The sequence below is a fragment of the Macaca nemestrina genome, chromosome 12 (genome assembly GCF_043159975.1).
Source record: "Macaca nemestrina isolate mMacNem1 chromosome 12, mMacNem.hap1, whole genome shotgun sequence".
Classification (NCBI taxonomy): Eukaryota; Metazoa; Chordata; class Mammalia; order Primates; family Cercopithecidae; genus Macaca; species Macaca nemestrina.
In genome coordinates, this window is record NC_092136.1 from 69,922,634 (window position 1) to 69,937,851 (window position 15,218).

The 15,218-nt window shown below is 35.7% G+C and overlaps 2 protein-coding genes and 1 non-coding gene across 4 annotated transcripts in view; 1 reads left to right on the plus strand and 2 right to left on the minus strand.

Moving 5' to 3' along the window:
* LOC105468643 (matrix metallopeptidase 26) overlaps positions 1-15,218 on the minus strand; it is a 363,923-nt gene that overhangs the window by 295,989 nt on the left and 52,716 nt on the right. For both annotated transcript variants that reach the window (XM_071073956.1, XM_011718839.2), the window contains exon 2: positions 3,787-3,862. The gene's annotated coding sequence lies outside the window, so the exon portion shown is untranslated. The remainder of the gene's footprint in view (positions 1-3,786; positions 3,863-15,218) is intronic.
* Positions 1,193-2,152, plus strand: LOC105468656 (olfactory receptor 51F1). Its single transcript, XM_011718852.1, has one exon. The coding sequence runs from the start codon at positions 1,193-1,195 to the stop codon at positions 2,150-2,152; it is 960 nt and encodes a 319-aa protein (XP_011717154.1).
* LOC112424479 (small nucleolar RNA SNORA62/SNORA6 family) lies at positions 14,607-14,759 on the minus strand. The gene has a single exon (XR_003015231.1). It is a non-coding gene; the product is annotated as a small nucleolar RNA SNORA62/SNORA6 family (small nucleolar RNA).

Consider the following 15,218-nt stretch of genomic DNA (forward strand, 5'->3'; position numbering starts at 1 on the left):
ATATACAACCTCTAATAATTCATACTTAAATATTTTCATAATGTTTCTCAATTGAATTGAAAATCAGACAACTGGAGATTTAAAAGAAACCATAAAAAACTAGCATAAAGGGAACAGTAACTTGTATCCTTGCTACAGAATATTTACTCTCATGAATTTGGAAACAACTAGTTTTTTAAAGGCTTGATTGAGAAGTACTAACATTATACTCATGAATACTGCTATTATTTAATTTAATTCTCCCCAGAATTGACTTGAACAATATAAATATATTAATCGACAAAATTAGTTTTAGAATTTTACTTGAAAGAGGCAATACAGCATTTCTGTGTTTACTGAGCCAATTGCCCTTCTCATTCGCTGTCTCCTGAAAACGTCCACTGGATCCTGAAGCCAGCATCCATCACTTTACACTTTTGAACAGCAGTAAATTACCCCCAAATACTTCACAGAGAAAAAGGTTTCACCATGTTGGCCAGGATGGTCTTGATCTCTTGACCTCATGATCCGCTCACCTCGGCCTCCCAAAGTTCTGAGATTACAGGCATGAGCCACCGCGCCAGGCCTCTTTTGGTTTTCATAGTTCCCATAAAACAAGTCTCATCTTGCTTTAGTGTATATAGCGCATTCCAATCTTCTGGAGAGTTGTGTCCTCATTGTTTTTCCTTTATAATTCTAGTCTCTGAAGTTGTTCACCTATAGTGTTGGATGAAAAATGATAAATATACACTGGTAACTCCCAAACCTATATTACTGGCAATTATCATGTGTCTGCAGATTCACACCCTCATGGTCACTGAAGAACCATGGATATTTTTCAGTGGCTATTATTCATTGTACTCACAAAATATTCGTAAATGAAGATACTTATTTTTTCTCAGCTAGGTCTTTATTCAAATCATCTTACAATATGATCCAGTTTAATATTCTGTAAATGGACACTATCATGAAAATGTATAAAATCATATGGACATATTTCCCTTGAATTTTACAGTACAAAAACATATTTTTGTGAACTATTTCTGATTATGAGTTGTAGATGAATATTATAATTTAATTTAGAAGTTTCTCAATGATGCAGATCTTATCTATGACCTTGGATAACTCTCCTAACCAAAAGAAAATTTATCTAAATATTTTACATAACACTGTAATGTATCACTTCTGTAGGATGGAAGCACTGTGAGGACAAATGCTGCAAAACCAGGACACCATGGAAATCCTAAGCAATTCAACATCTAAATTTCCAACCTTCTTGTTGACTGGCATTCCTGGCCTAGAGTCTTCCCACGCCTGGATCTCCATTCCTTTCTGTTGTTTTTATGCCATTGCCCTCTCTGGGAACAGCATGATCCTGTTTGTCATCACTATCCAGCAGAGTCTCCATGAACCCATGTATTATTTCCTCTCCATGCTCTCAGCCACTGATCTGGGCTTGACTGTTTCTACATTGTCAACAACATTAGGTATCCTCTGGTTTGATGCATGTGAAATCAGTCTATATAGCTGCATTGTCCAAATGTTTTTTCTTCATGTATTCACTTTTATGGAATCTGGGGTGCTGGTGGCTATGGCCTTTGACCATTATGTGGCCATCTGTGATCCTCTGAGGTACACTACCATTCTCACTAACTCCAGAATCATTCAGATGGGTCTTCCGATGATTACACGTGCTACAGTACTAATACTACCACTACTTTTGCTCCTTAAGCCTCTCTATTTCTGTAGAATGAATGCCCTCTCCTACTCCTACTGTTACCATCCAGATGTGATTCAATTAGCGTGTTCAGACATTCGGGCAAACAGCATCTGTGGATTAATAGATCTCATCCTGACAACTGGAATGGATATGCCATGCATTGTCCTGTCATATATCTTAATTATTCACTCTGTCCTCAGAATTGCCCCTCCTGAAGAACGGCACAAGGTCTTCAGCACCTGTGTCTCCCACGTGGGAGCAGTTGCTATCTTCTACCTCCCCATGCTGGGCCTGTCCTTGGTGTATCGCTATGGTTGGTCAGCCCCCAGAGTGGTCCGTTCAGTGATGGCCAATGTATACCTGCTTTTACCCCCTGTGCTCAACCCCATCATCTACAGTGTAGAAACAAGACAGATCCACAAGGCCGTGCTCAGTCTGCTGCTTCCAAAATGAACAGACATAGTTTTATTTGATAAAAACCTGGCATAAATGACTTGCACTGTAGAAAAGCACACTTGCTCTCTTACTACCTATTGCATGTGGGTTTTTAAAATATTTTTCATTCACCCAACAAATAGTAAATATGTTGCATATTTGGTCATAAAATATAAGTATGGTATATCACCCAAGACATTTGTAGTGTAATTAGGAAAATAACAATAATGAAATGATAAAATAATACTCCTGGCAACTAACATGTATTGACTCTTTGTTTCAGGCTAGATGTTCTACTAACCGCTTTTAAGACATATTCCATTTATTCTTCCAAAACAGCCAAATGAAACATATATTACTATTAGTGATATATTACGGATGATGAAACAGATTTACAGCCATTTAGGCTACCAAAGGCCATGTGAATAACATGAGGCACAGTTGAGATTTGAACCCAGGTGTTCTGTATCTCAAATGCTATGCTCTTCATCACTGTATTACATACTCTGCCAAAGTCATGTAGCAGAAATGTTTTAAGATCAAAAGTAAGACTTGGATATCCATGGTTCCATCCTTTGTCTTAAAAAGTTGTAGTAACCTTCTTAGAATATACTTTAGCTGTTTTCTTCATGGGTAATTCATAATACAAAAGGTAGGAACAGATATGCCATGGCATGTAAGTCATTATCCAGTGTTAGGTAGTCCAAAGGAAAGCTTTAGGGGTGAGGCACACTTGCTAATTTATCACAGGGAATGGGAACTTGAGAGAACTAGAAAAGAATGTAAAATAAATTACAAGGAAGTTTGGGGCAGATGTTCTGAACCTTCTTCTGCACTATGGTCCCTTAGAAAACTAATGAAATTTATGAACCTTTCCTCATAGATAAACATACTCACATTATTTTCCATAATTTTCAGAGTTTTCAAAAATGTCATTAAAGACCTGTGTGACTCCTTAACCAGCTAAAGAACCAAGGTAAAGAATTCATGGTTCTCACCTATACACAGTTTTACAGAGACAGACGCAAAATGTTTGGTTTCTGAAAAAGAACTTATGGTAACTCTTTGGATTTAAGAGACAGAAGCTTAAAATTGTCAGTTGCTTATAATGGCAGAACAAAATCAGAGGGAAATGGAGATGGAAAACTAAAGGCAGTCACATCAATTTTATTGCCACTGGAAAGTAGTGATAGATGGAAGAAATGTTCCAGGTACCCCACATATACTGAGGGCAGCAGTGTGCTGGATAGAGTGCACATCAGCTTACAAGAGCCTATTTTTGCATATCTGTCTAACTATGCATTAAAGGATGTCATATTAGTAGCTTGAAATCACTGATAATGATAATGTTTATACCATGTGAACTGGTAAAAATTTTTAAATATTTATATAATAAACATTGTCCAATTTAATTTAATAGCATTGAGAACTTTTTCTGTTTTTAAATATTCAGTTTATCAGCACACAGTGACTGCAGGTATATTTTATGTTTGACCTCATGGGAAATAACAAAAAATAAAAGATCAATAAAAATTATTACTGTGCACTCACAAAGGTTAAAATCTTGTGTGTCAAACATCAACATGAACAAAAAATCATGAAATAACGGACTTATTGGGGTGATAATTCATAATACAAAAGTAAATTTTTACCCTTTGTTTATGTTGACTTCTGAGTTGAAAGAGTATCCAAAAGTACATGCTGGAGAGGACTATTTTGTAAGAAACTCTGTGGAAAAAAGGCAGAAATCTTGTATGACAATTTTACTATTCATTGAAGAATTATCTTCTGAGTTTTAAGGTCTATCTGTACATAGGCATGAAAATTAGGAAACACAAACCTTTTTTTCTTCTGTTTTCTCTCTTCTTCAGCTTTCCCCAAGTGAACATAGATTATAAAATTTGTGTTAGTAGCTTTAAAAACACCTTTTGATAGAACAATGCCATTATGTAAATGAATTTGTTTATGGATTTAGTTTACAAATTTGGCTACACTTTCTTTTATATGTGAGAGTCTTTTTCTTGGGTAATTTTACATGCCTGTTAGCTGCTTGGAACATCAGAAAGATAGATGTGGTAAAAGAATGTAATATATACTAACATTATCACAATAAGCACTCCTTGCAATATTCCAAACCAATAGGACAGCCACCAGCAGAAAATTTGTAAATTATAATATCCAAGCAGAGTTACTGCAAAAATGAAGGTAATAGAGAATGAGAAACTGTGGGAGGAAAGAAAAAAGGGAGAGAGAAAAAGGATGAAAAAAGGAAGGAAGGAAGGAAGGAAGGAAGGAAGGAAGGAAGGAAGGAAGGAAGGAAGGAAGGAAGGAAGGAAGGGAAGGAGAAAAAGAAAGAGGGAGGGAAATTAACGATGTAACCTAAATAAATTTCCAAATAGCCCATTTGTTACACTAAGCAAGGATACCCTTTTACTCACGGTGAGTTAATTAAATCACTTTTTATTGTAGCAACAGAAAATCTATAGCCAGAAAGAATGAACTTATTTAAGACTATTTCTATTTAATTGTTAGAGTCAAAGAACTCCTCAAATACTGTACTCAACCCAAGCAGGTCTGTGATGTTACGTCTGTATCCTGGGGAAAAATGTAGTACCATGAAACATTGAGTAGGAACACCTGGGTGAGTGACCCGTGAAGACACTGATTATGCAGAAACCCTTATAATACTTGGGCTTGCAGAGGTAGCCCACACTTCTCTGGTAAGAACAATCATTTCCACCACTTCCCATAAGTCTATCTCCTGGAGCTCCCTCCATCTCTTGTTCTGACCACCAGAATGAACACTGGCATTAAATTCCAGCATAAATCTGTTGGGAATGTGCTGGGCCTAGTAAGACAAGAAAGAGACTATAACTTGAAGAATTGCAAAAATTAGCAAGCAGTTTATGGCAAGAATCCATGAAATGCCCTCAGGATTGAATAGTGAGAATAGTTGATCAAGCAGGTCTGAATAGAAGACTATATTGGCAAGAACACATCAATATAGGAGCATTTATTTGGAATACGAATTTTTTTTTTTTTTTTTTTTTTTTTTTTTTGAGACCGAGCCTCGCTCTGTCGCCCAGGCTGGAGTGCACTGACCGGATCTCAGCTCACTGCAAGCTCCGCCTGCCGGGTTTACGCCATTCTCCTGCCTCAGTCTCCCGAGTAGCTGGGACTACAGGCGCCCGCCACCTCGCCTGGTTAGTTCTCTGTTGGAATACGAATTTTAACACCTTAAGAAGAACACCAAGGAAAGTGGCTAATTTACTACTGAGTGACAATTAGCTAGAAAAAGTGTTGGACAACATTCAGCATATTGGAAATGACTGTGCTGCCCTAGTAGATGGAAAAGGAAAGAATATAGAGTCTGATGAAAGTGTGCATGCTGGAATAGCTTAAGAGTGTGTAAAGGTGGAAGACTCACCATACATTTTCCATAAAAGGGCACAGAGGACACATCGTTCAGAAGCCACTGGAAATGAGCTGTGAAAATGATACCAGCATCTCTAAGAAGCTGACTGGTAACTCTTTTCCGCTGATCATGGAGGCCAGCAGTACCTGCGGTCACCAAGCCAGGCTACCCATGCATATGAGGAGGCCTTGACATAATAGAAGCCAGGTAGCAGTGGTTAACCACCAAAAGCCAGAGCTACAATTATCATAGGAACCAACAAGATCTGAAGGGTAGACAAGCAAGTTGGTGTGCACATGGATAATAGAGCATAAACTCCCTGGGTGAAAATAGACAAGCAGCCAACAAGAGGCTAGATAATATTTACTACAAAAAGAAGGCAAGAACAGAGGAGCAGGAGCTGTCAGTCTTTGATGTAGGCTTGACCTTGAGTTAAAGAGAGAAGGAAGGAAGTTTGGGTAGAAAGAAGCATCCTAGAATGTAGCACAGTTCTGAACAGATTTAGTCAAGGCCATTGGGTATCCTCTAATCAAAACACCTGTCAGCAGAGTTCTATGCCTTCTAGAAATGGACCTTCCTCAGTTTCTCTGCCACGGCCAGTGATTGCCTAGAAACAGCTCCTGAGCAATGTGGCTTACATAGAATATGATGATGAACTAGGGCTGTTGGTGCCCATACTGTGACATAAGAAGAGAATATTTTAATAAGCATCACATTTGTTGAATTAAGAGGAAAACAGGGAAGGAGTTACAAGGAGAAGCCAAGCAACCAAACCTTGAGACAAAGAGAAGCCAGAGCAGCTGTGGGTTGCTCAACAGACGTTTGAATGTCTTCATGTGTCTCCCTTGAAGTTTCAAATACTCAGGAAATGGGGTTTCAGCATAAAGGATATATGAAAATGTTAGTATTCTTTGTACAAAATTTTGTAGCTCAGAAATTATTTTGAAATATAATGTTAAAAATTATCCTAAGAGAGCATCTCTTTAGCTCTGCTTGGGTCACATACCTAATTGTCTAGTATTAACCAATCAAGTCATGTGCACAGGCCCAGTATATTGGGCCCATCTCTATTCTGGGGACACTTATCAGAAAAGGGGAAATATTTTTTGCCAAAGAACTAGCCAATACCACTCACATACCTCTCTTTATCCAACAAAGTGCACTAAGAACATTTAATTTATGACATATATTGTAAGGCAATTGTCATTATCCTGGGAATTAAACTGAATAAGCAAAAAAATATTGTTAACTTTAAAATTTCCCTTTTAGCAAAACTGCTTAAGGCAAAAGTACTAAGGATTACAAAATCATGATTAGATGAATAACAAAACAGTTAGATAAAATTATGGAGTAAACAAATGTATTAACCTGCCATGTCTTTCCTGCAGGTCAACAGAGACAGAATGAGACATTTTGAAGAAAAGATTAAAAAGTAATAAACATTAAAATCTTACTTTATTAGACAGAGGCACAATAAAATATCCCTTCTGTATAATTTACATGCTTTATAAAATTCTCCTGTTTATGACATTATATAATTACTTATTCTGACAACTTTAGGAATCCAATTTTTATTTTAGAAATCAAATTTAATACTAAATACTTTAATATTAATAACAAATAGTGCTACATGCCATTAAACTTTAAGATAACTAATAATCATTAATCTGTGACAATTTAGGAGAATTAAAAAATGTGCAAAATCATCTACAATCTACAGTAACTTGTCTGTTTCCTTACTCACTGTTGTTTTGTTAAACAGAAAAGAAACCCATTAGCCAAAACTAATTTCCACATAATTATGCATTTATTTGTTCATTCTGTATTTGCTGAGTTAGTATTTATCAACACTATGACATATGAAAATAAATACAGCACGCTGTTGAAGGGCATATACTCTCAGGAAGCATTTCTAGCCATGTCGTCCTACCAAAATTATCCACATGCCCTTCAGTTCCCCCAATTCAGCAAGTCTAAAACCAAATTAATTAGTCTCTTTTATTAGTAATCTGATTCTGTTTTGATGAGTGACATTATTTCTGATCATGAAAGATGTAAAGTAATTAAAGCCATATGCTTTCATTGAAGAAACGTGACTATGCCTTCCTCAGACCTCTGGCAACATGTCTTTCTGTTTTAATTTCTATTTGATCAAAGCTGAAAACTGAACATTTCTGATCTCCCTTTGTGATGCCACCTTTTGTTCAGCCAACCAAGCCTCATTGGTCAATGTCCGCTGTGGCCTTTCTCTCTATTTTCACCATTCAAACTGGTAACGTTTAGCATAAATACAGCTTATTTGATGCAGACTTTATGTAATTTCTCACTGCCTGCTTCACCATTCTGTGTCTTCAGAATCTCTCTCTAGGCACATTCTATCAAGTACTCTCCTTATTCTAATTTATCCTCAACACAGATGTAAGATTAATCTTATAATGGAATTGTAATATTGTTTAATATAGGCTTCACTATTTTCTCTTGCTCTCCAAATTGTAAATAAATTTCACCTGCCAAGAAGATACTAAATCCCAATCCTGTGTACTTTTCTTTAAAATTTTCAGGGATTGTGCCACCACTCTATTTTGCTGAAAAAGAAACTGATAACCATTGCTATGTCTTTTCTTTGAGCTACAGTTATTAGCAGACCAGTTTTCAGGTTTCCTGGTTATACAACACAGAGTTCTTGAAACTTTACTCTCGGCAAAGAAAATATGTGAACTAGTTGCCTCCCATACTAGTGAGTCTCCTTTTTCTCTGTTTTTCCACTTTTTTAAAAGGGTATAACAAAGCAACAAGTACAACGATTTTTATATAAGTTCTACTGAACAAACTTGCTAGATTAACAGAAGTTTCACTTCCTCTGAAAATATACTGCCTGATGATAGCTGCCAGTTGAATAATTACAGCTTATTTTCTAAATAGCATGTTCTCTCTAGTCCCAATAAGTGATCTATAGGCTGTCAGTGCTTTTACCTTGACTATCTTGATTATTATAACATAATTTGTATTAAAGACATGGTTCATGCAAAGATGATATGGAATTTCAGTTTGCAAAACTATATTAAGAGGCCCTAATGCTACATCAAAATATTGTGAATAAAGTACATCTATAAGTTGGAAACTTACATAAAATGTTCAATGTACGTTAAAATTATTTTTCTGACTCTTACATGTAATTAACCTTATTAAAAAGCAAACCTAACTATTAACCAAAATAGAGTTGGATAAAATGACTTCTATTGTGTTTGTTCATACAATTCTCTTTTCTATACTATGGACTAGATCTTCAAGAGAGGGGAATAAATTAATTTAGTAAATTACTGACTACTGATTTTGTGTCGAGCACGGTGTTCATCAGTACTTATCAAGTAAATATTGAAGTTTGCTTTAGCTTGAACAGCTAAGATTAAATAATATAATGTACCTGACTAGAAAACAGTAATCACTATACAGAAGGTAATCAATATAATCCTTGAGGAAGGCCGGGCGCGGTGGCTCAAGCCTGTAATCCCAGCACTTTGGGAGGCCGAGGCGGGCGGATCACAAGGTCAGGAGATCGAGACCACAGTGAAACCCCGTCTCTACTAAAAATACAAAAAATTAGCCGGGCGCGGTGGCGGGCGCCTGTAGTCCCAGCTACTCAGGAGGCTGAGGCAGGAGAATGGCGGGAACCCGGGAGGCGGAGCTTGCAGTGAGCCGAGATCGCGCCACTGCACTCCAGCCTGGGCAACAGCGTGAGACTCCGTCTCAAAAAAAAAAAATAATAATAATAATCCTTGAGGAAGAGCTAGGTCTTTTTTTTTTTCCTGGTAGTTGCTTCCACTTGAGTTCCCAACCTGCTAAAACTTCTTTCCTCTGTTGAAAAGTCAGCTCCCATGGAGCCCTCGACTTGATCATTCTATATTGTAGCTTGCTTCCAAATTGTAGGAATCCATTTGCTCAGTCTAATAGATATTTAAAATACATATACTATGGAACTAGCATTATGCTATTGCCTGGAGATACTTCCAAATCATCTGGCAACCAAATTACTTTACACAAAAATCTATATAACAGATTATTTACAAGAAACATATAGCAGAACAAAAACCAAGAAAAAATACTAGACTCTCATCTTAAATGCACTATCCATCTCCAAAGAAATGATTCAATTTCATTTCTAATTGAAATGTGCAAACACAAACTTCCTGTGTCAATATGTTTATTTTCCCTGATGCGATTTTTCTCCACTTAAGCATCCAAATTTTCTGATGCTAGCTAACTGATCCAACGGGAAAAGAAGTGCAGTGTAACAGAGTGGTGCAAAAATTCCACAGAGACACACTTATCCCAGCTGAGTAAATGACTCTACAATTAAGATTCCTTATAAAAGTTTTCCATTCATAGAAGTAAATGGGTCACCTTCATATACCCCACTCTAAGTAAGAGCAAGGCAATCTCTCCTCCCTTTCTGAAGTCCAAATCAAGTAGTTGCTCTCAGATCAGAAACAGGACTTACTTGTGTCTTTAATAAATGCCCTTGATGACTTTTAAACTTCATCATGAGTGATTTGGCATAGATAAACACAAGGAAGAATTTATTGGAAGTGAAATTAAAGACAAAAATTCACCTAGTCTTCTGGCATTGCTCCTTCAGCACTATTTGTATCCCTTCCAATTCTCCACACCTTGAAAGGTAAGGCTCTCCCCGCTTACCCTTGGTCCCTGACCTCTAAGCCCTTTGAGCTTCTGACTCCACTCACCCTCCACTGTTTTGTTCACTTCTATGGTCCTGTTGCCTGTTCAGAAATCCTGAATTCCATATAGATGTTTTGTTTTCATACATTAAGCTAATCAAAGGAAAATTATACTTATGTATGTGTATATTTCCTGCCATATATAATAACCAAATCCCAAACTACAGTCACTGGCACACTCTCACTATTACTTAAATTATATTTTGAATTGGTTTACACCTATGCCAGCACATTTATTCTATTCTGTCTCTTAAGTCTGCATCAATCTGATGCATTTCCTTTTAATTTGGTTCTCAACACCAGAGAGATAGAGTGGCACAGTAAAATGACCACACCTTTAGGGTCAGACAGACACAGACACTGGCTCCATGAAATCTATCAATGCAAACCTTCAATAAGTCATTCACTCTAACCTCACCTGAAAAATGAGAATATCAGTCACAGCCTATTAATGATGCTATTAAAGTTACACATGTAGAGATATGTAGCAAGGAAACTGGCTCAATGCTAATTTTTCTTCTTTCTGAGAATATTATATCCATCCTCGCATCTGTTTTCCCACCTTCCACCTGGCTCATATTTCAGCTCAAGCCCCAAACATTAAGGCTGGTTATCTCAGTGCCTCAGGTCATCATGAACTTGATACAGTCATTGCTTTGCCTACATGTAGGTGGTTAGCTTTGTAACATTCCACAGATGCTGTTCCTAAATTCATGAAAAGTATAGTAAAGAATCCATCTTAAATCCTTCTCTATAAAGAGGTAAATAAATTAAATTAATTAGTTAAATGAATTGAATCCATGGCATTTTCAATCACAGAAATATCATTCTGTCATTCTATGGAGATTGTATTGGTAGTCATTGCTTTGACAAATCATATGATGATAACTGATTTTTCTCCAACACAGGATCTAACTCCAGATTTGTCTCTATCTGAGATGACTAATAATCTAGAAAATCTGACTTCATATTCCTCTTTATAAAATAAAATACTCTTCATCTTGAGTATTCTTACTACTTAGAAGCTAGATAAGGATAAGGCCTTTGTTATCTATTCCTAAAACCTTCAGGCACAGATTCCAACTCATGTCTACTTACACCCATGAATTTTAGCAATAGAAATTAAGATTTGACTAGCAAGAGGCCAACTGGGTGGTAGTGAACGCAGAAAGGATATCAGGCAAAGACTGTGGGCCTGCCTTGAGACCAAGCCCAGGATAACCATCCTCTTTTGTGCATTCTAGAGATGATGAGAAACAATCCATGTGTAAACTGCTGATATTTTTGTCCTTGGATTAGATGAAGAAACACTACATTGGAAAATATCAAAGAAGCTAATAAATTAAAAACATAGATGTTGTTTCTCTCCCAATAATCATAGGATATAGCAATCTGCTCTAAGCTCTTTTAGTACAAATGAGGAATAAGGCCAGTTTCTAAATTTAAGTATTTAGCACGGTCTCATATGTAATATTTTAACCTGTCTATAAACATCATTTATTACCTTGAAAATAAAAGGTTATTTTGAAGGTTAAGTGTGCGAAGTAGGCACTCAATATTTATTATTCAAAGAAGTAATTAGCAAAAGATGAAGGAATATTGATATATATGGACACATGACATGCACACTAGCAACAGTGGCTATTGTCAATATTGCCGAAGTTAATAACAATTGTTTAAATTGGGATTTCTTTGGCTAACTATGAGACTGAAAATTCTTCCTGTATTAACTACTAGTCCCTTGGAGAATTCCATTTTTAATTATTTTTGCCAAATTTTTTGTCTTTTTTTTTTTTTGAGATGGAATTTCACTCTTGTTGCCCATGCTGGAATGCCATAGCACGATCTCTGTTGACCACAACCTCCACCTCCCGGGTTCAAGCAATTCTCCTGCCTCAGCCTCCCAAGTAGCTGTGATTATAGGCATGCACCACCACGCCCAGCTTATTTTTTGTCATTTTTAAAAAGTTGTATAGTAAACACATTATTCAATTGAATGTTATATATGCTTTAAATATTTCTCCAAATTTATAATTACCCTTTTATTTTATTTTATTTTTTTTAGACAGAGTCTCGCTCTGTCACCAGGCTGGAGTGCAGTGGCACAATCTCTGCTCACTGCAACCTCCACCTCCCGGGTTCAAGTGATTATCCTGCCTCAGCCTCCCAAGTAGCTGGGACTACAAGCACCCACCACCACGCCCAGCTAATTTTTTATATTTTCAGTAGTAGAGACGGGGTTTCACCATGTTGGCCAGGATGGTCTCGATCTCTTGACCTCGTGATCCACCCACCTCGTCCTCCCAAAGTGCTGGGATTACAGGCGTAAGCCACTGTGCCTGGCCATAATTACCCTTTTAAATCTGTAGAAGTTGTTTTTTGCTATTAAACAATTATTTGAATTTTACCAAGTCAAATACATCAATGTTTACCTCTACAGTTTATATCTTTGGTTTTATATTTAGAAATTTTTCTTCTACTACAGGATTATATATTTACCTGCATTTTATTCTAAACTGTATGTGGCTTTTTGATATTTACATATTTAACCATCAGAAAATAATTTCAGTATGTATTGTGGTGATATGCTTTATTTTAGCTTTTTCGTGTTTTGTTCTATTTTGTTTGTTTGTTTGTTTGTTTGTTTGTTCCAAATGGATGATCAGCTTACCTAACTCCTTTTATTCAACAGCTCACTTTATTTCTACCGGTTTAAAAGTCTACCTTTATACATAACTAAATGTACACTTGTGCCTCTTCCTATACTTTTAATTCTGTCTCAGAGACAAACACTGCCCTACTTTCTTTTTTTGAAATGCTGTCTTTTCCAGTCGTTTCATGAAAATTGATCATACAGTATGTAATATTCTGTATCTGGCTTCTTTCACTCAGCATATGTCGCATCCATGTTGTAGCACTTACTAGTAATTTTTTTCTTTTTTGCCAAATAGTTTTTAGCCTATGAATATTTCACAATTTGTTCACCAGTTAATCAACTGACTGATATTTGGATTGTTTCAATTCTGAGCTATTGTGCGTACACATGCTTTCATTTCTCTTTGGTAGAGTCCAAGGAGTAGAATTTCTGGATCATATGGTAAGTTTATATTTTAATTTTTAAGAAACTGTCAATCTGTTTTTCAAAGTGGCTGTACCATTTTACATTTCCACAAGGAATGTATTATGTGTCCAGTTTCTCCACATGCTTATCAACACTTGGTATTTTCTTTTCCTTCCTTCCTTCCTTCCTTTACTTTCCTTCTTTTTTCTTTCTCTTTTTTTCTCTCTGTTTCTCATTTATAGCCATTCTAGTGGGTGGATAATGGTATTTTATAGCAGTTTAAATTTTTATTTTTTAATTTTAATTTTATTTTCCTAATTCTCATCTTTTTATGGGCTTGTTAGTCATATTTATATATGTTTTGGTGATATGTCTATTCAAATATTTTGCCCATTTTTAATTGGATTGTTTGTCTCTTTGTTGAGTTGTAAGAGTTCTTTATATTTTTTGTGTACGAGTTTTTATGCAAATATTTTCTCCTAGTCTGTTTTCTGTATTCTTATTTTCTTAATGGTGACTTTTAAAATGTACCTTTTTTTTGTTTGAAGTAGATATTGATCTTTTTTTAGTGGCTCACATTTTTAATATGGCATCTAATAATGTTTTGCCTAACCGAGGTCATAAAATCTTCTCCGACTTTTTTTTCTAGAAGTTTCTGATTTTTACCTCTTACATTTAGGTCTGTAATCCATTTTGAGCTAATTTTTCAGAACAGTGATTGCTAAGAATCCAAGTTCTTTATTTTTGGGGTTTTTGTTTTTTGTTTTTTTGTAGTGATATTTAATTGTTCTAGCACCATTTGTTGAAAAGTCTATCCTTTCATTTAATTGTCTTGACACCTTTGTTACAAATCAATTGGCTATAATGTACATGTTTAAATCTGGACTCTCCAATTTGTTCTTTTAATCTGTATGACTGTCCTCATGCTGTGTCTTAATTGCATTAGTTTAATGTTAAGTTTTGAATGCTGGTAGTGTAAGCACTCCAGGTTGTTTCTTCTGTTTCAAAATTGTAAGTATTTTGCATTTCCATATAAATTGTAGAATGTCAATTTTTACAGTAAAAAAGACCTGTTGATATTACATCAAATTTATAGATTCACGAAGGGAAAACAGCCATGTCCATGCTATTGAGTCTTCTAATTAATTTACATGTGATATCCCTCCACTTATTTACATCTTTTAAAATATCTCTCAGCAAAGCTTTGGAGTCGTCAGTGTCTTAGTTGTGTGTTTTTTTGTAATTTTTTTTTAACATTATACTTGTAGCAAGGATTATTGTCAAACTCTACTCACTAGGCCAAAGACCTTTGTCGTGTTAGTGAAAAATTTGCCCCTCACATAGCACACTACCTACACTTGCAAGTTTGTCAGCTAGTTAGGGCACCAACTCCAAGCTCCAACAATGTGCAATCTCCATCTGTTTTAACATATTTTATTATTTCTGCATCAGGAATAGCATGTTGTATAAAGGTCTTTTTAAATATTTTAATATTTTTGTAAAACTGGCTTAATTTCCTTTTCTTTATAGGAAATCCGTATTTTCTGCCTGAATGCTTGTAATTTTTAAAAAACTAATTTAAGTCAAATATTGTATGCTTGTTCTCATCTTCTTGATTTTACCTGGAATGCAATGAGCTTTTTTAATCCTCAATACACTGTAGTCTTTCCTTTGGAACAGTCATTTTTATTCTATTTATTTTTGTTTACGGTACCTGAAACCCTAGTTATTTGTATATTGGCTTTTCATTTTGTGCCATTCCCAAATTCAATTTTCTCATTATTTTATTTTCATTGTATTTTTTCTATGCATTATGAGAGAATTTTTCAAATGCATTCTCCAAATTGAACTAAGTTAATTACTGTCCCTTGA